This window comes from Daphnia magna, linkage group LG1, assembly GCF_020631705.1.
Source record: "Daphnia magna isolate NIES linkage group LG1, ASM2063170v1.1, whole genome shotgun sequence".
Classification (NCBI taxonomy): domain Eukaryota; kingdom Metazoa; phylum Arthropoda; class Branchiopoda; order Diplostraca; family Daphniidae; genus Daphnia; species Daphnia magna.
In genome coordinates, this window is record NC_059182.1 from 604,982 (window position 1) to 626,105 (window position 21,124).

Here is a 21,124-nt window from a genome sequence, read left to right on the forward strand (position 1 = left end):
ACGTGTACATCCACCAAAGTATCCGCTAGAGGCGCTAATGTCTCTTATGACTCGACTAACGCCTTAAAAAGAATTTAGCGTTCAGTCGTTGCTCAGACGTCTTGATAACCGAAGGGCCTTTGTTCAACCGCAGCACACGTACGACACATTCCCCCCACGTCTTGGTCGAGCTGTAGATTTCAACGTTAAACGTCCTTGGTCATTTAGGTTTTTATTAAGAGTTTTTACTCTTTGTATCGTAGTCAAGTTATTCAAAAATGGAGACTGGAATGAAATTCATCAAGTATTTACTCTTCATCTTTAATCTGCTGTTTGCCGTAAGTCAAAATTATGTCAAATTTTCTCTTTATCTGGATTTGAAAAACGCCCCTTGTCTTTTGCCATGTATGTGTGCGTCGTTTTTAATTCCATATGTTACGTGGCTTTCCCGTTGTTGCAATCCATTTTTTTTTTTTCGCGTCGTCAACTTTTTATCTTGATGTAGTTCAAAGCACGGGAAAAAAGGGAGTCGCTTTTGTTTGCAACATGGTCTGAAATCTATTAAACTTGGTCTTACCTTTTCCGGGAATGAAAGAAAAAAAAAGTAACGGTTGATAAGTTCCTCCTGAAAACGAATGGCCGACAAATTTCCATTTGCTGCCACGGGCAACCGTGTCAACACATTGAGCTGTATTTGAAAACTTGTTTCAGCTACGTCTCTTGGTTAGTTTCTCTTTTCTTTTTTCTGTAGTTTTTAACTACCCTTTGCAGTAGCAGAGTCGTGTTCAATCTTGTGGCGTGGATGACTGCTCTCTTGCTATTGTATTTTGTGTCAGGGGTTCTCGGTCGTAAATTGTGCCTGGGAAACCACGATCCTCGTGTGTTTCCTGGCAGTCTTTTGGGGCAGCCAACCCCTTATAATATATACGACGTTAATAATCTTTTTATTGCCTTTTTTTGTTACTTTTTCTCATCTTAGGTTTCGGGCATTACGCTCATCATCACGGCAGGAGTTATTCAGGGATTGTACTCGACGTATCTGGATTTCCTGGGAAATGAATTTCTTTCAGCTCCCATGCTTTTCATCATTGTTGGTGTGGTCATCTTCTTGGTGGCGTTTTTTGGATGCTGTGGTGCTGTCAGAGAAAACAACTGCATGATGATCACAGTATGTCCTGACCAACATATTTGTTTGAAAAAAGTGCTGATGAAGTTTTGAATTGTGTAGTTCTCAGTCTTCCTTGGGCTCATCTTCATCTGTGAATTGGCTGGAGGCATTGCTGCCTATGTCCTACGTAATGATGTTGATGCCACATTGACAGAAAACATGTTCAAGGCTCAGCAACAGTATAATGTTACTGGCCATGAGGGTGTTACAGAGACCTGGAATATTATGCAGAATGAGGTATGTTGGACTTACATAATATTTCATGTTATTATTTTCTTATTTGATTTCCTTGATTGAAACTGTCATACAGGTTCATTGCTGTGGTGTTCAAAATTACACAGACTGGGCCAACACAACCTTCAGCCATGGAGTAAATGTTCCAGATAGCTGCTGCAAAGAGTATACAGTCGGCTGCGGTCTTAATATGATCTTGAGTCCCGACGCAGATGAGAGACTTTGGACTGTTGGCTGCGTACCCGAACTTGCAAAACAAGTAAAACACAAGGCTGGTGTATTTGCTGGCATTGGAGTTGGCATTGCATTCATTCAGTTGATAGGCATTGTCTTCGCTTGTCTTCTGGCCAAGGCCATTCGTGGTAGTTACCATTCCGTTTAACTTTATAATTAAGAGTGTCCAAGCAAAAAGCAAAATTGATTTAATCATTGAATGAAGCCGCACTTGAAGCTCGTCACTAACGTAAAATATGGGCACGTTTTTTTAATGAACTTGAAAGAAATCCGCCTGTCTTCGATATTTTCTATTATTCTTGTTATGTCTTGAAAATCGAGTCTAGTTTGGCAAGTGAAAAGTTAAAAAAACAAAACAAAAAACTATTATATGAAATTTTATTTCCTTTTCTTTTTACCTTGGGCATTCAGAAGGAAACTTTATAAATTTCGATTGGAATTATATTTAGGGATGCTATTTTCTGTTTGTCTTTCGTTCAAAAAAGTTTATCCCGGTATTGTCACCTTAACACACTTCTCCCCTAAGGAATTCTTTTGCGAAACTTTGAAAAGAAACGAATGATGGTTGTAGATATCAATAAATGAAGGTTTTACATCATTTCTATTGATATTTAATTGAAAAATTTTAAAACAAAGTTGTGTATTTTCTTCTACCTCTGCAGTTCCAAGAGGGCACAAACCAGTAATAAGAATTTTCGAATTATGACACGAGAACGGTGAGGGATTGGGGCTAGGGGAGGGTGGGCGTTGCGACGGGACATTGAGGAGTTTTGCGTAATTTTCGAAACGACGAAGTCCGGCTTTGAAACAGCAAGATGTGCGTCTTTTATAGATAGGAGGGAATTCTTTTTTTTTACTTTAAAAGAAAATGAATGTGGACCAGACTAGAGCTTTAAGAAAAATCCTCTAGGTGTGCCGAAAAATTGGAGGGTTATAGGAATTACGAAAAAGAAAACAACCAAACAAATCAATGAGGATGTGTTGTTTTAATTTTTTTAAAAGAAAGAAAACTGTAGTTCCATGAGTAGTGGCGGATTTTGAAAGATTTTTTTAAAGGGGAGTAGAAATGAAAGAATAATAATAAAAAATAATAAAGAAGCTTACAAAAAAAAAAAGAGGAGAAAATCACGTGGCGTAACGTTTGGTCCAGAGCCGAGCAACACGATCGTGCTCTTCTCGGTTTTGCAAGTACTGTGTGGCGATGCTACCGACGAGAGGATCGGCGGGATTGCAGTCCGTCAATAGCGAGCAAATTGACAACAAGACTTTGGAGATGGTCAACGCTGGGGACCAGTTGTCTTTAAGAATATCCAGGCAAATGACACCTTGGCTGTTGATGTTGCAATGGTAGATTCTCGTGCGAAACGTCACCTTTAGAAAAGAACATTGTATTAAAAGAACACACAGTGGAATGCCGAAAGAAGGAGGTTGGTGAACTCGAGTTACCTTGGGTGGTTTAAATGGATACTCTGGGGAGAAGTGAATGTCAAGGAAAAATACACCGCCCTCGTAGACTGAACCAGGCGGACCTAGGATGGTAGAAACCCACTCGTATAAATTATCACCTTTTGGTCCGGCACTGAAACAATACAAAAAGCAAATAGTGAAAATCCTTCCTCTGCAGAACCCTCCATAATCATGATTTACCTGCAGTTTGGTGGGGGATCCAATGTAATTTCTGCCAATTCTTTTTGTATTCTGAAATATGAAATTTAAAATAATAATTTTTTTTTTTACTGGAAAGCCACACCATCATGTGTTGCAATAATCATACCTTTTGGCTGATGTGCTGAGTGCTTTTGACATCTTGGGATTGGGTTTAGCTTCTTTGGCTTCTTTTACAGGAGGAGTAGCTGTGGCAGCTGTGTTGGCTGAGGACTGAGGTGGAGGTGTTGTATTCCCGTTGGCCTCAGTCTGGCCACTGCTGCTATTAGAGCCCTGCTGGTGTTGGACTCTACTGCTGGATGACGGACCTGCTCCAGATGTGGACATGGAGCAGCTGATAATGTAGTGAGATCTCCAGATCAACCTTTGTTAAGTAAAAAAAAAAATAAATAAATGGAACAATTAACAGTACAGAAAATTGAAACTGCTAAGTTTTTTTTAAGGACAAGCATCAGTCTATGAACTTATAACACCACATTACACAAAAATATTTGGGTGAGAAAGAGTCTACCCTTCTATTCTTTAAACACTGTCTTAATATTCAATGATATAGCACTGAGTTTTCAATTATTAAGACCTATTAAACGTTTAGTATATTTTTCAACCCATTCTTACCCAAGCAAACACACAAAGCCTGAAGGAGACAAAGCCGACGACCAGAAAATACCAACAAAATGTACAAATGAATTTTAACGTACCACTCAATGACTGAACTCGACTACAGAAGGAATGAATTATTCGATCGAAATTTAATTCTTCAATAGCAGGACATGAATTTAAAATAAAAGGATTGTTTTATTGGGGCGTTCTTACTTCTCGCCCAGGAACGATACAGCCACCGAAATACATACAACAAGACATTAAAGAACAGTTTAGGTTGCCAGTTTTACCAGTACATTTATCTAAATTATCTTCTTTCATTTTGCCAATTAATTTATTTAATTACAATTGGTATACCAGAAAATAATTTTTTTGTGAGTTCCCTCTATAAATCTAAGAATATCGATTCAATATTGAAAATGAATCTGTTTTTTCCAGCCGGCGAATTTACCGCCACCACAATTTCTAATGGCATTGACTATTGTTGTCGGCTCAATCGCGTGTGTTTCTCCGGTACAATTTTCAAGTAATTTTTGACGAGGAACCTATACCCATAAAAATAGTTTTGTGTGTAATACTATTCCTATTTGTTACATTTAAAAAGCGTTCCGGTTAAGCAAGAGATATGCAAGATCCAAGCATTCCAGTCAGCAAAAAAGGGGTTTTAACTTCTTTCCTCACCGGTCAGCCCATGCCGATCCCGGAAAAAGATAATGTATTGCACTTTTTCTCAATGTGTCACAATGTAGGATCCGTGAACTTGCGTGTTTATGGACAGTATATAAATAATAATAAGATTGATAATTGCATCCTTTCCTAAGAGTAGTAAAAAGCTTTTTAGCAGGAAATGACTCGGGTGTTGCAGTTCGAAGGTGTTTTTTCCTTGCAATTTAAGATGTCACAATTATGTTTTACCTCAAGAATACAGATTTTATTTTTACTTTATTATAAGATACATTATTTTGTGAGAATTTATGAAATGCTCTAAAAAATTTAAATTTTAAACAATTTGTTTGTTTTCAATTCAGCTGGGCAAGTGCAGGTCTGTCTCTGAATTTGAGAAGTTAAACCGCATTGGTGAAGGAACCTATGGCATCGTCTGTATGAATTCAACTTTAAGTCATCTGTTGAATTGCAAATTTTCACATCGTTAATTATCTTTAGATAGAGCAAGAGATACCCGAAATGGAGAAGTTGTTGCACTAAAGAAAATGCGAATGGAGCGCGAGAAAGACGGACTTCCATTGAGCGCCATACGTGAAATTACATTGCTATTGAATTGCCAGCATGAAAACATTGTGGCTATCAAAGAGGTAGTGGTTGGTAGAAGTCTTGAAAGGTACATTCACAAAAAAAAACCCCTAATTATATTGCCTTTGAAATTTAACTGACTATGTGGTCATTTTATTTAGTGTTTTTCTAGTAATGGAGTACTGTGAGCAAGATCTGGCTTCTATACTTGACAATATGCCAAACCCATTTACTGAGGCACAAGTCAAATGCATTGGTCTCCAAGTATACCTGTTTACTTTAGTTGTTACATTATTGATTGCCTAACATCCTTTTCTGTTTAGGTATTCCAAGGACTTGCCTATCTTCATAAACACTACTACATTCATCGAGATTTGAAAGTGTCTAATCTTTTAATGACCGACCGAGGATGCGTCAAAATTGGTACAGGAAACCTTATTTTAATATAAAGGAATTTGTTCATCTAATCACAATCTGTTGGTTAGCCGATTTTGGACTGGCACGTCGATTTGGTGAACCTATTAAACCGATGACTCCTCGTGTTGTAACACTGTGGTATCGAGCCCCCGAATTGCTTCTCAACTCCCCTACTCACACAACAGCAATTGATATTTGGGCAGCGGGCTGCATTCTCGGTTCGTATGATTCTTGATTAAATGCCTACTTATTCCGTCTTTGACTAATATGATCCCTGATTCAATCATAAAGGGGAGCTGCTGCTTCATAAGCCTCTTTTACCTGGTCGAACTGAAGTCCAACAGTTGGATATGATCATCGAACTCTTAGGAACTCCCCATGCCGCTATTTGGCCTCAGATGGACCAACTTCCTGCTCTCCAGAATTTTACTCTGAAGGCGCAACCGTACAACAATCTCAAAAACAAATTTCCCTATTTGAGTGCAGCGGGCCTCCGGTTGCTCAATTTCCTCTTCATGTACGATCCAGCCAAACGGGCCACTGCCGAGGAGTGTCTACAGAGCTCGTATTTTAGGGAACAACCACTTCGTATGTTTCATATATATTTCTGATAGCTTATCATTAATCTAATATTTTAAATTGCATTGCCACAGCGTGTGATCCTAAGCTCATGCCGTCATTTCCACAGCATAGAAATATGAAATCTAGCCGTAGAGAAATGAATCAGGAACAACGGCAACAGGAAAATCAATCAAATGACGGTCTATCGGACTTGGTAAGAATTTCTAGGCCATTCTACTTTTGAAATGTGAATAATTCACAACCGTGTCAATTACTTTTATTTAGCTCCAACTGCCGAAGCGTGGTCGTGTCGATTAAAATCAATGGCGAAACAGAAGAAGTTTGGAATTTGTCGTTGTTTGTCATTTTTTTAATTATTATTTTGGTTTTTTTTTCTTTTTACTGAACTACACGCATTTCACGGTGCATTACAAAAATTCGCGATCTGGTTTGGTTTTCTTTGCGTATTTCTTTGCAATCCTTGGAAACCAGCGATGTTTAGTTGTAGCTGTCATTTTCATTAAATATTCCCTTTGCTGCTGTGGTTTCTCAAAATGAAATATTTCTGCTATATCTGTAGCTTTTGTCTTCAGGATCTGGGTTACTTCATTAGATTTGATTGGCAAGGGAAGGCTACATTCATAGGGAAATCTGTTATTGGAAAATTCATCATTAATCTCAAATTTGTGGTAATTATCATAAGTTTAAACATATCAGAAGGAAGAACACCTAAAACGATAGCAATATGCCTTTAATTGTTATAAGGTGGCGTTTTTACTAAAGAAAATGCTTACTTAGGTTGGGGATGCCAGCAGACAATTGTGGCTCCATTGTCAGCCATAACAATTTTATCTTCAGGATTTTCTTTCCGGAGGATGTGGCTATTCCTTTTGAACCCATAGCCAAACATCTGCACGTATCTAGCACTGAAGTTCAATACATTTTTGTTTTGAACCAGATTGCTCAAAGTTTTCAGAGATGTAGCCATGTTTCGGCAAAATGTGATTTGACAGTGAAGCAGACGAACACTTCAGCGTTGCCACAAACACGAAAATACAGAGATGTGGGATTTAAAAAATGAAAGTCGATTCTCGATTGTTTTGCCAGATGTAAATTTGAGAAAGTCAAAACCTAAACGTGTAACAAGTCAGTCTTTCGACGGACTTTGATCACATCAGTTGATCGTGGCTTCATTCTCAGTGGTCTTCTTGTTAAGGAAAATGGTTGAACTATATTCTCTATTAATTACATTTGCCAACATTTCAACAATTGTACTGTGTATTGTGTTAAAAATTCCGCAAATAATAAGTCTCGTGGGCAGCAAAAACACCACGGGGCTCAGTCTACCGGGCACACTACTTGAATTGACTTCGTAAGTTTAGTTTTTCAATTATAATATTTCGTACTGGGCATGATTGATGATTTCCTTGTCTGAACAATTGTATACATCGTCACGTCTAATCTAGTAAGGGGATTAAGTAGGCCATTGTATCAAATATAGGTTTACTATTGGGCTGTGCTACAGTGTTTCCAGCGGTTACGCACTTTCGTCATACTTGGAGTATCCCTTTCTCGTTGGGCAAGACCTTCTTCTTTTGGCTCTTGTACTTCATTACAGCAAACAAATAAGTCCTACTTGGTTTGCCATACTTGGCGCCTATGCGGCCGTCGTCTACGCTTTGACAACAGGCCTGTTTCCAAACGGGCTACTAATTACACTTATGGTAACTGCTTTGGACTACTAAAACACTATTTCCTCAGATTAGACAACTGATATGACGATCGAATCTTAGAGTCTTTGCACTCCAATATCGGCTGCCAGCAAACTGGCTCAACTTCGAACCATGCACGTCTCTCAAAACTCAAAATCTGTCAGTGTTTTGACTTGGTCTATCGCAGCGTATACTTGCATTAGTAAGTGCTGTGATTTACTAAATTCCAGTTTGTTTGTTTTTAATACGGGTTTGATTTTTTCTTTGGCATTGATTGATTTACCTCAGCGAGGATTTTTACGACTCTGGATCGAGGTTTTGATGCCCCACTTCTGGCTAACTATTCCGTCAGTTTGATACTTAATTTAGCCATTATTTCTCTGGCTTTAAAACTGAGAAGACCGCGGAAGCAGGAAAAGAAAACACAGTGAATAAAACAGAGCAAAATGTTTGGGGCATTAGTGGTGGAATCATGAGGACAATTGCGTGCCAGTCATTGGAAAGTTAGACCCATTGCGTGTTGCTACCACTATACGGGCGCGTGTTTATTTTGACGTTTTCTTTCCTCTTGATTTCCAAGCGGGCACAGTTTAAACGAATCCACACAAACTTTTGTTCGAGACTGTTGTTATACTTCCTCTCTCACATCTTGCACGCCATCGTCGGATGTGTTTTCCGAATGCAATTTTCTACAGCTTGTTCCGTACTGCCGCCGTGTGCTCACCTCCTTTTGATGATCGATGCAAACGAACGTGATTAAACGGTGCCTTGTAGTCAAAGCTTCGGATCCTTTCTTCTAGACAGCTGTTGGGATACATCACATGGATTCATCCCTGATCGCAAGCAGTTCCCGTTTATGTATAAAGGGCTACGTAGAACTTTTTCTACGACTGGAATTATTATTTTTTGTTTTGTTTTAGAAAGTTGAAAGAATTTAAGGTCTACTCGGCTGATTCGGTAACATCTTTAACCAATTCTTCTTCGACGATTTTATCCAGATTTTCAATGGGTTCTTCTTCTTCCTGCTGTTTTTCCTCTTCTTCTTCAGCGACCTCTTCCACGGTGGGAGTTTCGTTCTCACCAGTTTCACCGTCTTCCGTTGATTCCTTTTCCAATTGCTTGATCAGCGCCTCTTTTTCGTCAGGATCGGCTATCAGATGGAATTCTATCGGCTGGTATTCCGATTCCTCCGCATTGGCTTCGGCACTGGAAGGGTTTTCATCCGTAGGTTCCGTTTTCTCCTCCAATTCCAATCCTTCCGTGTTTTCCGTCAGCTCGTCTTCTGTGCCTTCTTCATGTACAGTTCTTAATGAAGAAAGGAAATAGTCAGTATCTTTCAATTCTTTCATGAAAGGAGGGAACATTTGTAATACTTTGGTTCAACTTCAGCAATCAGTGATTTAATAGTGTGGTCAAACCACTCTGCCAGGCTTTCGTCTTCCACCGTCGAAGGGAACCACAGAATGAGACAATCTTTTTTGTCGAGACTTACAGCTGATCTGGCGGCGATCGGCAAATTTTTTTCGGTCAATGCTTCAACCAATTTATCGAGAATCAAGCGATAGGATCCTTTCAAAGTCAATCCGTCAAGTTCTAACCAATTATCTGGCGCAGTAGTCAACTCAACGTCTTCTTCTTGTTAGATAATAGAGAGTTAAACTAAATCTATAGAGAGGTTGCATTTTAAAATGCTTACGATTAGTTTCCTCTGTCTCGGGGTTGCTGTTTGGCAAATCAAAACTATCCCATGACAACTGCATAGATCACAACACACGTTAAAGTGTATAGAAATATTTACTTTACGATGCCCTTATACTAACCGAAACCCTTTGACGGGTTCCTTCCAGCACTTCCTTTTCCGTTTGCAGTTCAGCCAGTAAAGTTTTACGGATGAGAGGTGCATTAGCACCCCTAATCAACGCTACAGGTTCGCCACCCTTTTTTAAAAAAAATAAGCAACATCATTTGCGTGAAATGGCATACATATTCTATCGGTCACTTACGGCCAGGAAAAGCCAAGTTGGTTCGCTCCGGCTCCTAAACTTGGAGAGCTGACCGATGCAATCCGCTTTAGCCTTTTGGTAAACAGTTAATTACAATTTCAGCTGTACGCAATGAACTATTAATGGTGATGAAGTTACCAGAGCGCAGTGGAGAAAATCATCCCCTAATTGAAGTTTAATCTCTTTTAAATGACTTGCCATAGCCGTGCAAGGGCCGCACCATTCCGAGTATACATCCACCACTACACTCCGGGTAGACGATATGTTAATTCCAGATGGTAGAGATTTTCTGCTGAGGTCAGCCAAAACTTTGAATTTGAGATTTAAAATATATTACCAACAAGGCCTTGAAGCTTGGTGAGTTCCTCCCACTCTTCATTGGTGGCTACTTCGATTTGCCAAGCCACATGATCAACTCGCTTCTTTCCGGCTGCCATTTTCCTTGCTAATAAGGCACCCGCCATGTTGATAGTAAATCACAATTAAATACAGATGCAAAGGAACAATGATAAATGCTTAGATTAAAACATTCGACTAATTGTAAGGCGTGTTCCCAACAAGAACTTTGTGCTGCATCAGCTGTGAGGCTCGCAAAGGTGTTGGGTCGCTTGGAAGTGTCACAATGACTGAGCTTTCGTAGGTCATTTCACCTTTGGTTTTATATAGAGTGAAAAAGGGTAGTATAGGTATATAACTTTTAGCCACTGGGAACAAGTGTGAGGTTACACGAAAATCAGCGCAGCCGCTATCCGCAGTCTCGTCACGAGAAAACTTAGTGCACACGAAATGCTAAAACTATTGTACAAGTATGGCTGTGTCGTACTTGTTCGTCTAAAAGTAATTAACTCCGCCATGTGTCTTATTACACTTGCTTTGGTTATGCATCACACAATAGCACGAATTCGTATGGGAGGTACACGTCATGTGCGACAATCTTTTGCCATACTTTTACCTTATTTATGGTTGAATAATGACTTATGGGAGGGAAGAAACGATCCGCCTGAAAAAGAAACTTCAAATTCGTGATTACCAAAATAGCAAACAAGGAATTGCTTGTACCTTTTGTAGGTGAATAGTTTTTAGTAGTTTTGTCGAGTCTTCAAAAACGGTTTGGCTGGTCAAGTCGGTTCCAACTGTCGTAAGGAAGGAGAGATGTTGATTCGTTGCTGTGGGTAACGCCCGAACTTATGGCGACGATCTAGTCTTTGCGACACCCGTACCAACCTCTTTTATCCCTCGCTTCCCTTAAGTAATTGTCCATCGATCCATTACAGCAACGTCAATTTCACAGATATGTTGTTTCATAATTTACGATCTATGCAAACCTTTTATTCTTTATGGTTCGATCGTTTTTCTTATTTATATTTGCTGTTATTAGATATTATTGAATTACTTTTTTTAAAACGAGCAATCTTACGCGCCATCTCGTATCCTAATATTGTAATCGATTTTCATTTTCCAGCAACGCTTTGCTCAAAGGGACAGTGAAAAACGTTAGTAGTGTGTTACCTAACCCGACATTAATTCGGCGCTCATTTATGTGTTCGAAGTTATCGTGACCATAAATTACCGGTATTTGTTGAAACGAAGCTTGAAATTATCAGGCAGAAAGACAGAAATAAAAAACCGACAATGGTTAGCATATCTAGCTGTTGTTCTAGCCAGTTGCAGACGTAAACAACAAGCGAAAAACACAACATTGCTGGGGGCAATTTTCAATACGTGTCACTTAGAAAAAGTACACAGGCTAGTTTATAACGCCACATCAGCAACACTCGACACGGAAATCGAAGCACGACATGGAAGGAGTCCTATGGAAATGGACAAATTATTGGACAGGTAAATACTTTTGCCGACTATTACCTTTTCTTTACGACATCAACCCCTGTACTTACATTGTTATGTGGTGTTGCCATGGCTCCAACTGTAGTTCGGCGAATTTTTGAAGCCTTTGTGACTATTTGTCATGTGACTGTGATACTAACACTTACTAGCTGTTTCATGGACTTGGTGTAGTCTCCAGTAATTTATTGATTCAAATAGGCTGGCAACCACGCTGGTTTGTGCTCGACGATGGGATCTTGGTTTACTACAAGTCTCAAGAGGAAGTGAACCAAGGATGCAAGGGGTCACTTAAAATTAGTGCTTGTGAAATCTCAGGTGAGTAATAAGGGCTTTTTAAAAATTCACTGGTAAAATTGATTATTCTTCACTAAATTCCACATGACTATTGTAGTGAGCCAAACAGATCCTTTTCGACTTGACGTAACTGTTCCAGGGGAACAACATTTCTACCTGAGGGCTTCCACATCACATGAAAGGCAGCAGTGGCTTGTTGCACTTGGTAGTGCCAAAGCCTGTGAAGGGATGACAAAGGATGCCACTATTGAACCAGGTTTTAAGAGAATCTGTAATGTTCAAATTTGTTTTACTAAGTGTTTTCTTTTTGCAGTGTACCTCCCAGTTTCTGAAGAAAAAAATAATTTAAAATCAAAGCGAAGTGAATTGAGGCTCTACTGTGATTTATTGATGCAGCAAGTTCATTCAGTAAAACATGCAGCTACACAAGCACCACCTGATATTGAGGTAAAACCTTTACCAAAATTATCTACATGCCATTCTAGATCAAACGTTTATTGTTGGGCGTTAGAAATTGGACGAATCCACACATTTACTGACAGCCACTTGCGACACCTTCATTTCTACACTGGAAGAATGTTTGCGGCTTGCTAAGGCGGAGTTTACCTACCAGTTGCCCCATACACATCCTTCAGTCGACAAGCCTAACAATGGCTACAGTTATGACCCACCCCATTCTCCAGCACCCGTATCGCCGTCCGGTAGGAAAACTTCACGTTCTAAGTAGAAATAAATGTGAAAAAGAGAAAACAAAATTTAGATAGCAAAGAAATCTCTCTCAGCCTTGAATTCGTTTGCCAACTATTATACCATTCCAAACGTTGAGAACAATGGCGACAACAAAAACAAAACAAAAAAATAAGAGAAACTTTATCATGATAACTCTTCATCACTCTTCCTCTCTAGTCATCGAATATGGCATCTTTATTCGGCCAATTTACCCTTTTTTGACATAAAATTACATTTTTTAAATACTCTTAAAGGACAAATAGAACTTTGAACTTTGATTCTCTTGTTTATGTTGTATTCGAATTTTTCATTATTTGAATACTATTTTTCTTAGCTCACTTCCTGTGTTACTTTACAAACGCCAACTAAAGTTTATACTGCAAAGTTACACTTGGGTGTCAAACAACAATCGATAGAGGCACACCTACCGATTCTATCCTTTTCAAAAAGGGTTTATCTTGTGTTATTTTTTTTTTTATTTGTTTGCTTTATTGCGAAAATCTGTTCAGGTACTATTTATTGTGCACGTATTTTTCGATAACGGAAAACACCTGCCCAGTACTATCCTATTGGTAATTGTTGTTACGACGAAATCGGACCAACGTTAAAGAATTTACCACAAATTCCCACGCCTACTTAAAGATGTGCATTTATGTAGAAAATCTGGTGCACTTTTTAGGGGTAGGGATTTTCAAAAAGATTCGTGCGCCATCGATTACACAGTTGTTAAATGTCGCATACAAAGAGCAGAGAAAAAGTTTGATAATGATGCTTATAGCAAGCGAGTGTCGTGCGATTTAGTGTATGCACGCGAGCGTGATCCATTTTCTCTTCAACAAAAAACTAAACTCAATCGGAAGTTGACGATTTTTTTTGTCCGTCAAACTGTTCTGTAAGACCATTCGTTGTTGTCGATGTTTTTGTATATTTTGAGAATCCCGGTCGTAGAGTATAAGAAATGCAATCAGCCGCCAACCAAAATATGGTAAACAAGCCGAGTGCGTGTGAGCGGGAATGCGACATGATGGCCTGTGACTCGTGTCTTTCTCCCTTTTGCCACAAGCCCACTTGAGAAAAGCAGAAAAAAAAACCCAATTTCAGATGGTACAACAGATTTTTGGTCCTTTACATAAATTGGAATATAGCGCATGTTGGAAGGACCGACTCGGTTATTATAATATTTTTACCTTTCCTGTTCGAGATAGTCATGTACCCCTAAAAACTATAAAAACTTCAACGAAATCAGGTAGTGAAGCCCAGTCGCTGTCAGAGTGTGAGTGACACTCTTTAGCACCGTTTGACGTACGTACAGTATATATTTCTTTTTGATTAATTTAATCACGATTTATCAGCATGGCCGACATGAGTCTTTTTGTACCTAAGAAGATGGCAGAATGGGAGAGGAAAGTGGATCATTTAATTTGGCAAATTGAAGTGGCTTCTGATGAAAAATGGGAAGAACTCATCAAACTTCAAGGCCTCGTGGGTAATTTGGCAATTTTTAATTGAAATTTTAATATTGAAATTTCGATAACGAAAGTTATCCAACTACTCAACTTCTACTCCGACTCATAGTGGTGGATGTATACTCCGAGTGGTGCGGCCCGTGCACAGCCATGGCTAATTATTTGAAAGAGATCAAACTTCTATTAGGGGATGATCTTCTTCACTGCGCCCTGGTAAGTTTTTAATACATTTTGCACACTGCTCGTAAACTTTATTTGACCCGTTTATAAGGCGAAAGCAGATAATATCAGCCGGCTCGCCAAATTCCGGGGCCGAAGTGAGCCTACGTGGCTGTTTTTGGCCGTAAGCTACTAAGTTAACATGCTGTTTTACACCAGTGGACGTGACATTGATAAGGTGGTAACTAAACGCCTTTTTAAAAAGGGAGGTGAACCAGTTGTGTTGATAAGAGGCGCTAATGCCCCACTGATTCGCAAAACGTTATTGAAGGAACTACAAATAGAAAAGGAGGTTCTAGAAGGAACCCGTCAAAGAGCTTCGGTAGGCACGTCATATGTTTTTTTACTATCATACTTTTGCAAGATCCACTCATTTAGAAATCTTTTAAAACACCTGCAACTATTTAGTTATCCTGGGATAGTTTTGATTTGCCTGTCTTCAAGGCTGACACTGAGAAAAATAATCGTAAGTTCAGTCAACTGTAAATTAAAGCAATTTTAATGATTATGTATTGTTTGAAAAAAAAAAAAATGAAGAAATTGTATTGACCACTGCGCCAGATAATTGGTGGGAGCTAGACGGCTTAACTTTACAAGGATCCTATCATCTGATTATCGATAAATTGTTTGATGCACTAACCAAACGAAACCTGAAAATAGCAGCACAGTCGGCCGTTCGTCTCAACCAAAAAGATTGCCTCATTTTATGGTTTCCATCTTCAGTTGATTATTTCAGCCTGGACGAATGGTTTGACGAAACGATTGAAACACTTATCGCCGAAGTTAAACTCAAGTAATCACGCAATCGTTTCGTAACTTCTACGTTTTGAAAATGTTTCTATTTATTTGTTGTCGATTCAGGATTGTACTTGAGGAAGAAATGGAAGAAGAGCTTTCTGAAAAAACAGAAGGATTAGAATTGGCTGATACATCGGTAGATTCGGAGGTAAAGTCTGTCGATATCGAACTGAATAATGGAGAACCTGATTATCAACCTATAGAATTTCGCCTAATAATTGATCCCGATGAAAGAGACGATTTGGTCAAACGTTTGGAAAAGGAATTGAAAGATAGTGTAGAATCTGAAAGTCTCAGAATGAAAGAAGATGATGATAAAGTTGTCGAAAGTGTTTGATCGTAGCGAGAGTCATTGCTACTTTGAGCTAACTTTTAAGTAAATCCAGCTGTGGAGAAAACATTTTTACATAGTGGCTTTCCTTTACGATTTGGGAATCGAATATCTAGATGGACAATTTGCAAAAACCAAATTGTCTTAAGAAAATTGCATTTGGGAAAGATATCATGCAATGATTTGCGACTGTAAAGTCATATCAAATCCTTCCAAAATATGCTATACCTTCCTGAAAATTTCACTGGAGTGTAAGATGGTAAAAAACTTAGAATACACGTGTCGTAACCGCAACATGCAATGGCTAAGTTTTGCTACGCAATGCTAAGTAACAACACGCTGCGACCTTCACTGCCCTATTAAATATTTCAATGCTGTTTGGTATTCATTTGGCATTCTTCCTCGCCCAAGTGGCATGTTAACGATATCATAAACATGACGACACAAATTCAGCACTGAAGTAATTTAATAGTTAGCACACGGTGAAGTGTTGAAACAACATCGTCATTAAAAAAAATTTTTGAGTTGCAGAGAAAAAACGAAAGTAAACAAGAATTCTCTGTGAAAATCTTGCCAAATCGTAAAAGTAGCAATTGCTAACATCCAGGTAGAGTGAGCTTCTTTGGCGACCGTAGAATATTTTTCCATTTGATGTTCCATCGTCATGTCACGAATGCATCAGAGAAAACTTTCCTTTACTGCATTCCCGTCGCAGACTTTACTTTGCATTTGGAAGGTGGTCGATGTGGTGTAGGTGTAGAGCATGGACTTGCATATCTGAAATGTAATCAACCCGTCACGCAGAAGTAAACTGGGCAAGTACGTGGCCGCAAGTAGACGTCGTTACCTCGAACTTTCCGCCTTTTTGCTGTTCTTGCAATAAATGGATTTAACCTTCTCTTTTTTTTAAGAACACGGTGGACTACTTAACAGAAAACTCCAAACCCAGAGAAATACATCGTAGTCAGCTGTGGTAAACTTGAAAGAATACGAGTAGTGAAGAACGACTCCCATTTCTGGCGAGTTTAGAGCAGATATGTGCCAGCTTGCCCAAGTATAAGCATCAGATTATAAACTATGTTAGTGGTTAAACGGGCGTTACTGAAACATACTTTCAGAAATTTTTAGAAGCCTTATAACCTTTATTTACAACAGTTTATTTTAGCAACAAGGCAAATCTTGTTAACCATACAACACGAGCATAACAATTTTGCCCCACAGATTCCGGGGTTAGATTTATTGAATCGTTCTGAATATTGTAATAAAGTGTAGGTAAATGTAAGTGTAAATGACGTCCTTGGTTAAGGTTACAAAATAAATCTTCTTTTCCTTTTTATTTTATGCTTTGAAATGCTTTCGTCCTTTGTTTTTGTCTGTGGAATTGCCACATCTTATGGATAGGATTAGGTCAGATATAAATCCCTGAGAGTCCATGGTTTATTTGTCTTTCTTGGGGATCCAGCCGTGCTGTGATTGGCTGGAAATCGGAGAAAGTTTTTGCGTATGGGATTTTCATTTTTCATATCCATTCTTTTTTTATTCGATTCGTTACATAAAACTACGTTGTCTAGGCTATTTTTTATTGCGAAAGATTTCTTTGTAAATTTTGTATTTTTTTTTTAGCTAAATACGTTGAGGGCGGATTTCGTTTGTCATTTTTTTTTCAAACTGTTGTTATGGCAACAGATTTTTTCCATGCAGCGCCACAGTAAATCTCGAACACCGACACCCAGTGGCGTTAATCAATTTGAAATCTGTTATTAAGTCTTGAACTGTATGAGAGTACAAAAGCACATTTTAAAAAATTCTTTTATAACATAAACGCGTGTTATTAATCAAAATTAACAAATCAAAAGAAAAAAATTTTGTTTTTCGTCTAAGACTCAATTCTATCATTTGGCAACTTTTAACCTGAGGCTCTTTGCTCTTTAGCTTTGCACCTTTTCTTCACATGCCTCCACCGTATTAGTTAACTGAAGAATCACCATCACATAGTGTGCGTAGTAGACCGATTATGGAATTAGAGAACATTTTGGACAATTCTTACTTTCATCATCTTAATTATTTTAGTCAAATTACTCTGGACACTAGAGGTAGTTGTGGAAATTTTGACAGATGAATTGTGACAGTTCTATTTCCAAAAATCACTGTATCCCTTTAGCATGGTATAATAGGTTAGAAGGTACCTCCACTGGGCCCTTCCCGGTTGGGCCCGATTTCAGGACGTTGGGTGGCGCTAGTTGCCAGAGTAGGCCGACTTTACATGGGAGAGATAGGGAATATGATCGTATTTTCAATTCTGTTAAGTAGGAAATAAAATTTTTACAATAATTTATTTTTTTTATTTTTTGAAATATTTTTAGCCACATAGTTCACTTTTTAATATAAAGATATGTTAAATACAATATTTTTAAAAAATTTATATGGGTTCGCTTTGCGGTTTTCCAGCAACAGCTGGTTTGCTAGAGTTCGCGGGGGGTATAAAAAGGATAAAGGGGAAAAAAATTCTGTCAACGAGCAGAAACCATGACAACCAAGCAGAAGAACTATGTTGGCCGTCATTTTCTCAATTTACGTTTGTTTTTATTTTGTGAAAACCACATCGATGAAATATCGGTAATTATAATCAAACAACTAGGTTTTAACACATTTTGAACAAGTTTTATTGCTTGAATCGTTTCTTAGTTACAACTTTAGATTAGTCAGTAAGAATGGCAGTACGGTAAAAGTAAAAAAGGAAAAGAGACTAAGAAATCACTTTTGCTTGTTTTCGCAGTGATTTTGACTTTGATTGTTGATTGAATTCCTTAACCCACTTTTTAGTTTCCAAATGATTTCTGATGATTAAATACTCTAAAACTAATTTACCGACAAGTTCCTTCCGGTGTGTGTCGCAGCAAATGGTGGGATTGAATTTATTTTCCTTCACCAGCACACCCAGAGTTTCCATCGATCTCTCAAACCAGTCCAGGATGTTCAGTTTCCCTAAGTCAACCTGTTTAATAGAGCAAAGTTAATTTTAGCTGTTGTATGAGAAGGTGTGTAAGAATTTATGATTTCATCAATAATAAACTTAGTATGCAATAGTTTTGAAATGTTTTTTCCTAAAAACAAAAAGTACCTCTGCCCGGTAAGCTTCTTCAACTATGATGAACAAGTCGAACATTTCTTTGGTGCAGTACTTCAGACCACCGCGATCCTTTCTGTTTGTCGCAATTGCTTCAGAAAAATCAGGGGGAAGCGATTACAAAGACGTTTCGAGGGTATTTAGGCAATCTTCACATTTCAATAAATACTTCCTAGAGTGCAATAAGTACCCACATAGGTTATACACCATGTGTCTTTTTATTTTGCGTATCAACAATATTTTTTTAAATTTAAAAACAGTCTTTCACTAGCAAAAACACTTAAAAAAAATTTGGCGCACTTTTTTTCTAATGACAGCCATTTGTCTGCTTGGTTGCCATGGTTTCTGCTCGTTGACAGAATTTTTTTCCTTTATCCTTTTTAAACCCCCCGCGAACTCTAGCAAACCAGCTGTTGCTGGAAAACCGCAAAGCGAACACATATAAATTTTTTAAAAATATTGTATTTAACATATCTTTATATTAAAAAGTGAACTATGTGGCTAAAAGTATTTCAAAAAATAAAAAAAATAAATTATTGTAAAAATTTTATTTCCTACTTAACAGAATTGAAAATACGTTCATATTCCCTATCTCTCCCATGTAAAGTCGGCCTACTCTGGCAACTAGCGCCACCCAACGTCCTGAAATCGGGGCCACATCGGGATAGGAGACTCCTCTCAGAGTTGAGGTACCTTCTAACCTATTATACCATGCCTTTAGTGTGTTTCTCTTTGGGCCACACTTTATTATTGTCATCTTTTATCAGTTATTACATCATGCTTATCAAGTAGGCAATTTTATTTCTTATTATTAGGGACAAATTCCTCATCATCTTCTAGTCATGGGGAATGGAGTACGGTATGGATAGAAAAATTTTTGGTACATGTTTTGTTCTTTTTTCAATACAATAAGTCTGTCTTTCCAAAAATGAAAGGAATCAAAGAAAATAGGTCAGTAAATTTGACATGTTTTTCCAGAATAGTTGTACTTAATCTTTGTTTTTTTCAGGAGTTGAACCAGTTGAAATTCCTGAATAAAGTTCCAACTTATTTCTAACGGATCCACTGTTATCCAAACATGAACATTCTTACATGTACAATGCTTACAAAGAAAATGCTTGGGTGAGCAAATGGTAGTTTACAGGCTGTAGACCATTCCATGCACTACTATTTGAAGAGGTTTGAGATAGGAACCCATTTCATTGTTCAGAAGTAAGTCTTCTAGTGATGATCCTTTGGCAGCATAACAGTTTCTACAAAAAAAGTGGCTGCACGACTGAGATGTAACTCTGGCTACTGAAGAATATACCACAAGTATGTCATAATTATCTCCTTTATTTTCCTCTTCCTTGGACAAAGAGTAGCATAAATGGAATACAAATTTGGAGGTGACATTTGCTGGCAATTTACTTTTATAAGTTCTCAAAGTTCGAGAAAATGTCCATCTAACTCCTTTGGTTTATATTTGTTCGCGGTAAGCTTAAAAGAAACTAAAACATCCAACATATGTATGTAACGTTCTTTTCCTTTCCAGATGGCATTGCTAAAAATACGAGCCGCCAAAAGAATTTGTGCCACTTCCAACAATATTTTCGCCAGGAAAACGAAGAGATAAAACTAGTTGCTGAACGCAAGAGTGCTATACGCTCTCTCGATTCACAAGTACCACAAATAAGGGCAAGTTAGTTAGGGTCAAAAACTGCTTAGAATGTCAATAGCAGGATTTCTCTGAGTGTTTTGAAGTGAAGTGAAAATTTATAACGCATTTTTTTTTCTAATTCATGTGTTTTTTTGTTTTACAGATTAATGTTCATAATGAATTTGAAGAGGATTCCCACTGATGCCAATCATATCAGGAATAATAAAGATGGGAGGCATGGCTGTTAATTACCATAATTTGCTAATCTTCTACTACGTCGTGGTATTTCTTGTAAACAAATTAAAGTGCATATCTGGGCTCCCTTCTTTTCTGTGGCCCCGTTTCCCCTTGACTTGTGATAAGCCCGTAGTGGGTCATGCCGCTACTGTGATCAGCAGAGAAGGTTGTGAGTGCGCTGTCCGGAAAGGGGACGTGGGGGTCCCCATGGTTCTGTGATATCATTGGAGGGCTGTGGGGCTACCCACAAATCCGAATTAACGGTTAATCGCTCACGTTAAAACTTGTCCTTCGAATTCATCACTCTTCTCTTCTTCCGGCTTCTCTTAGCCACGCCCCGGGTAATCTCCCCGGGGGTCCAATTGAGGCAGTGTTTACCTGCACTGGTTTCTGGTATGCACGTAAAATATGTGGAGAATTTTAAATAAAATTGTCTTCAACAAATCAGATATATAATTATTATTGTATTCATCTTTGGTTTTTATTTCAATTGTAAAGATTTCGTTTTACCTAGAATAAAACTGGACTATTTTATAAATAAGTATGCACTGTTTGAAACTGAAATCTTTCATGCAGGAGTTCATCAATTATCGTCACTTGCATGGGAATCGAACC

General features: G+C 38.2%; 8 protein-coding genes and 1 long non-coding RNA gene across 15 annotated transcripts; 6 read left to right on the forward strand and 3 right to left on the reverse strand.

The window, feature by feature from the left end:
- Positions 1-71: 71 nt before the first annotated feature.
- LOC116934064 (CD63 antigen) lies at positions 72-2,213 on the forward strand. Its single transcript, XM_032941694.2, has 4 exons — positions 72-317; positions 959-1,147; positions 1,208-1,384; positions 1,458-2,213. Exons 1-4 carry the CDS (start codon positions 258-260, stop codon positions 1,761-1,763), a joined length of 732 nt encoding a protein of 243 aa, XP_032797585.2. The 5' UTR covers positions 72-257; the 3' UTR covers positions 1,764-2,213.
- Positions 2,214-2,238: 25 nt separating this feature from the next.
- On the reverse strand, positions 2,239-4,162 carry LOC116934063 (ubiquitin-conjugating enzyme E2 E1). Of its 3 annotated transcripts, none has more exons than XM_045175357.1 (5): positions 4,094-4,162; positions 3,390-3,644; positions 3,263-3,313; positions 3,062-3,194; positions 2,239-2,986 (listed from the first exon to the last, which is right to left on the reverse strand). In XM_045175357.1, the coding sequence occupies exons 2-5, from the start codon at positions 3,605-3,607 to the stop codon at positions 2,741-2,743; spliced, it is 648 nt and encodes a 215-aa protein (XP_045031292.1). In that variant the 5' UTR covers positions 3,608-3,644; positions 4,094-4,162; the 3' UTR covers positions 2,239-2,740. The 3 variants fall into 3 exon arrangements, with proteins under 3 accessions (XP_045031292.1, XP_045031276.1, XP_045031287.1); XM_045175341.1 differs by having other exon boundaries at positions 3,979-4,140; XM_045175352.1 differs by having other exon boundaries at positions 3,896-4,129.
- A 126-nt stretch (positions 4,163-4,288) lies between these two features.
- LOC116919781 (cyclin-dependent kinase 10) lies at positions 4,289-6,557 on the forward strand. Of its 2 annotated transcripts, none has more exons than XM_032925813.2 (10): positions 4,289-4,406; positions 4,485-4,595; positions 4,909-4,981; positions 5,045-5,219; positions 5,293-5,395; positions 5,455-5,554; positions 5,617-5,766; positions 5,840-6,136; positions 6,202-6,323; positions 6,395-6,557. In XM_032925813.2, the coding sequence occupies exons 2-10, from the start codon at positions 4,506-4,508 to the stop codon at positions 6,425-6,427; spliced, it is 1,143 nt and encodes a 380-aa protein (XP_032781704.1). In that variant the 5' UTR covers positions 4,289-4,406; positions 4,485-4,505; the 3' UTR covers positions 6,428-6,557. The 2 variants fall into 2 exon arrangements, with proteins under 2 accessions (XP_032781704.1, XP_032781713.1); XM_032925822.2 differs by having other exon boundaries at positions 4,364-4,393.
- LOC116920783 (39S ribosomal protein L42, mitochondrial) lies at positions 6,465-7,155 on the reverse strand. The gene is made up of 2 exons (XM_032926895.2): positions 6,904-7,155; positions 6,465-6,760 (listed from the first exon to the last, which is right to left on the reverse strand). Exons 1-2 carry the CDS (start codon positions 7,095-7,097, stop codon positions 6,538-6,540), a joined length of 417 nt encoding a protein of 138 aa, XP_032782786.2. The 5' UTR covers positions 7,098-7,155; the 3' UTR covers positions 6,465-6,537.
- Positions 7,156-7,227: 72 nt separating this feature from the next.
- Positions 7,228-8,600, forward strand: LOC116920354 (solute carrier family 66 member 3). The gene is made up of 4 exons (XM_032926575.2): positions 7,228-7,481; positions 7,611-7,833; positions 7,903-8,023; positions 8,110-8,600. Exons 1-4 carry the CDS (start codon positions 7,330-7,332, stop codon positions 8,250-8,252), a joined length of 639 nt encoding a protein of 212 aa, XP_032782466.2. The 5' UTR covers positions 7,228-7,329; the 3' UTR covers positions 8,253-8,600.
- On the reverse strand, positions 8,335-11,039 carry LOC116919820 (thioredoxin domain-containing protein 3 homolog). Of its 3 annotated transcripts, none has more exons than XM_045175189.1 (9): positions 10,884-11,039; positions 10,777-10,824; positions 10,162-10,269; positions 9,963-10,066; positions 9,825-9,896; positions 9,642-9,758; positions 9,518-9,575; positions 9,195-9,453; positions 8,335-9,126 (listed from the first exon to the last, which is right to left on the reverse strand). In XM_045175189.1, exons 3-9 carry the CDS (start codon positions 10,259-10,261, stop codon positions 8,763-8,765), a joined length of 1,074 nt encoding a protein of 357 aa, XP_045031124.1. In that variant the 5' UTR covers positions 10,262-10,269; positions 10,777-10,824; positions 10,884-11,039; the 3' UTR covers positions 8,335-8,762. The 3 variants fall into 3 exon arrangements, with proteins under 3 accessions (XP_045031124.1, XP_032781785.2, XP_032781802.2); XM_032925894.2 differs by having other exon boundaries at positions 9,195-9,456; XM_032925911.2 differs by having other exon boundaries at positions 9,195-9,456; positions 10,777-10,836; positions 10,884-11,023.
- Positions 11,040-11,280: 241 nt separating this feature from the next.
- Positions 11,281-12,970, forward strand: LOC116920362 (pleckstrin homology domain-containing family A member 3). Its single transcript, XM_032926586.2, has 5 exons — positions 11,281-11,663; positions 11,868-11,984; positions 12,061-12,219; positions 12,277-12,410; positions 12,475-12,970. Exons 1-5 carry the CDS (start codon positions 11,624-11,626, stop codon positions 12,688-12,690), a joined length of 666 nt encoding a protein of 221 aa, XP_032782477.1. The 5' UTR covers positions 11,281-11,623; the 3' UTR covers positions 12,691-12,970.
- Positions 12,971-13,114: 144 nt separating this feature from the next.
- LOC116934060 (thioredoxin domain-containing protein 3) lies at positions 13,115-15,800 on the forward strand. Of its 2 annotated transcripts, XM_032941691.2 has the most exons (8): positions 13,115-13,994; positions 14,079-14,178; positions 14,268-14,371; positions 14,430-14,501; positions 14,583-14,699; positions 14,786-14,843; positions 14,915-15,170; positions 15,239-15,800. In XM_032941691.2, exons 2-8 carry the CDS (start codon positions 14,079-14,081, stop codon positions 15,510-15,512), a joined length of 981 nt encoding a protein of 326 aa, XP_032797582.2. In that variant the 5' UTR covers positions 13,115-13,994; the 3' UTR covers positions 15,513-15,800. The 2 variants fall into 2 exon arrangements, with proteins under 2 accessions (XP_032797582.2, XP_032797581.2); XM_032941690.2 differs by having other exon boundaries at positions 13,115-14,178.
- Positions 15,801-19,350: 3,550 nt separating this feature from the next.
- On the forward strand, positions 19,351-20,953 carry LOC116921472. The gene is made up of 3 exons (XR_004393307.2): positions 19,351-19,584; positions 19,643-20,107; positions 20,168-20,953. It is a non-coding gene; the product is annotated as an uncharacterized LOC116921472 (long non-coding RNA).
- The last annotated feature ends 171 nt before the right edge of the window (positions 20,954-21,124 follow it).

Excerpts from the sequence above, each read along its gene's own strand:
- LOC116934064 (XM_032941694.2), top strand. The coding sequence starts at position 258 with ATGGAGACTGGAATGAAATTCATCAAGTATTTACTCTTCATCTTTAAT. Across the intron at positions 318-958 it reads TCTTTAATCTGCTGTTTGCC|GTTTCGGGCATTACGCTCAT; the intron begins GTAAGTCAAAAT and ends TTCTCATCTTAG. Across the intron at positions 1,148-1,207 it reads ACAACTGCATGATGATCACA|TTCTCAGTCTTCCTTGGGCT; the intron begins GTATGTCCTGAC and ends TGAATTGTGTAG.
- LOC116934063 (XM_045175357.1), bottom strand. The coding sequence starts at position 3,607 with ATGTCCACATCTGGAGCAGGTCCGTCATCCAGCAGTAGAGTCCAACAC. Across the intron at positions 3,314-3,389 it reads CTCAGCACATCAGCCAAAAG|AATACAAAAAGAATTGGCAG; the intron begins GTATGATTATTG and ends TTCATATTTCAG. Across the intron at positions 2,987-3,061 it reads ATCCATTTAAACCACCCAAG|GTGACGTTTCGCACGAGAAT; the intron begins GTAACTCGAGTT and ends TCTTTTCTAAAG.
- LOC116919781 (XM_032925813.2), top strand. The coding sequence starts at position 4,506 with ATGCAAGATCCAAGCATTCCAGTCAGCAAAAAAGGGGTTTTAACTTCT. Across the intron at positions 4,596-4,908 it reads CGATCCCGGAAAAAGATAAT|CTGGGCAAGTGCAGGTCTGT; the intron begins GTATTGCACTTT and ends TTTTCAATTCAG. Across the intron at positions 5,396-5,454 it reads TCAAATGCATTGGTCTCCAA|GTATTCCAAGGACTTGCCTA; the intron begins GTATACCTGTTT and ends TTTTCTGTTTAG.
- LOC116920783 (XM_032926895.2), bottom strand. The coding sequence starts at position 7,097 with ATGGCTACATCTCTGAAAACTTTGAGCAATCTGGTTCAAAACAAAAAT. Across the intron at positions 6,761-6,903 it reads TGCTGGCATCCCCAACCTAA|ATTTCCCTATGAATGTAGCC; the intron begins GTAAGCATTTTC and ends TTCCAATAACAG.
- LOC116920354 (XM_032926575.2), top strand. The coding sequence starts at position 7,330 with ATGGTTGAACTATATTCTCTATTAATTACATTTGCCAACATTTCAACA. Across the intron at positions 7,482-7,610 it reads ACACTACTTGAATTGACTTC|GTTTACTATTGGGCTGTGCT; the intron begins GTAAGTTTAGTT and ends TATCAAATATAG. Across the intron at positions 8,024-8,109 it reads CGCAGCGTATACTTGCATTA|CGAGGATTTTTACGACTCTG; the intron begins GTAAGTGCTGTG and ends GATTTACCTCAG.
- LOC116919820 (XM_032925894.2), bottom strand. The coding sequence starts at position 10,261 with ATGGCAGCCGGAAAGAAGCGAGTTGATCATGTGGCTTGGCAAATCGAA. Across the intron at positions 9,897-9,962 it reads ATTTTCTCCACTGCGCTCTG|GCTAAAGCGGATTGCATCGG; the intron begins GTAACTTCATCA and ends GTTTACCAAAAG. Across the intron at positions 9,127-9,194 it reads ATTGCTGAAGTTGAACCAAA|AACTGTACATGAAGAAGGCA; the intron begins GTATTACAAATG and ends TTCTTCATTAAG.
- LOC116920362 (XM_032926586.2), top strand. The coding sequence starts at position 11,624 with ATGGAAGGAGTCCTATGGAAATGGACAAATTATTGGACAG. Across the intron at positions 11,664-11,867 it reads ATGGACAAATTATTGGACAG|GCTGGCAACCACGCTGGTTT; the intron begins GTAAATACTTTT and ends TGATTCAAATAG. Across the intron at positions 12,411-12,474 it reads AAGCACCACCTGATATTGAG|AAATTGGACGAATCCACACA; the intron begins GTAAAACCTTTA and ends GTTGGGCGTTAG.
- LOC116934060 (XM_032941690.2), top strand. The coding sequence starts at position 14,046 with ATGGCCGACATGAGTCTTTTTGTACCTAAGAAGATGGCAGAATGGGAG. Across the intron at positions 14,700-14,785 it reads GAACCCGTCAAAGAGCTTCG|TTATCCTGGGATAGTTTTGA; the intron begins GTAGGCACGTCA and ends GCAACTATTTAG. Across the intron at positions 14,844-14,914 it reads TGACACTGAGAAAAATAATC|AAATTGTATTGACCACTGCG; the intron begins GTAAGTTCAGTC and ends AAAAAAATGAAG.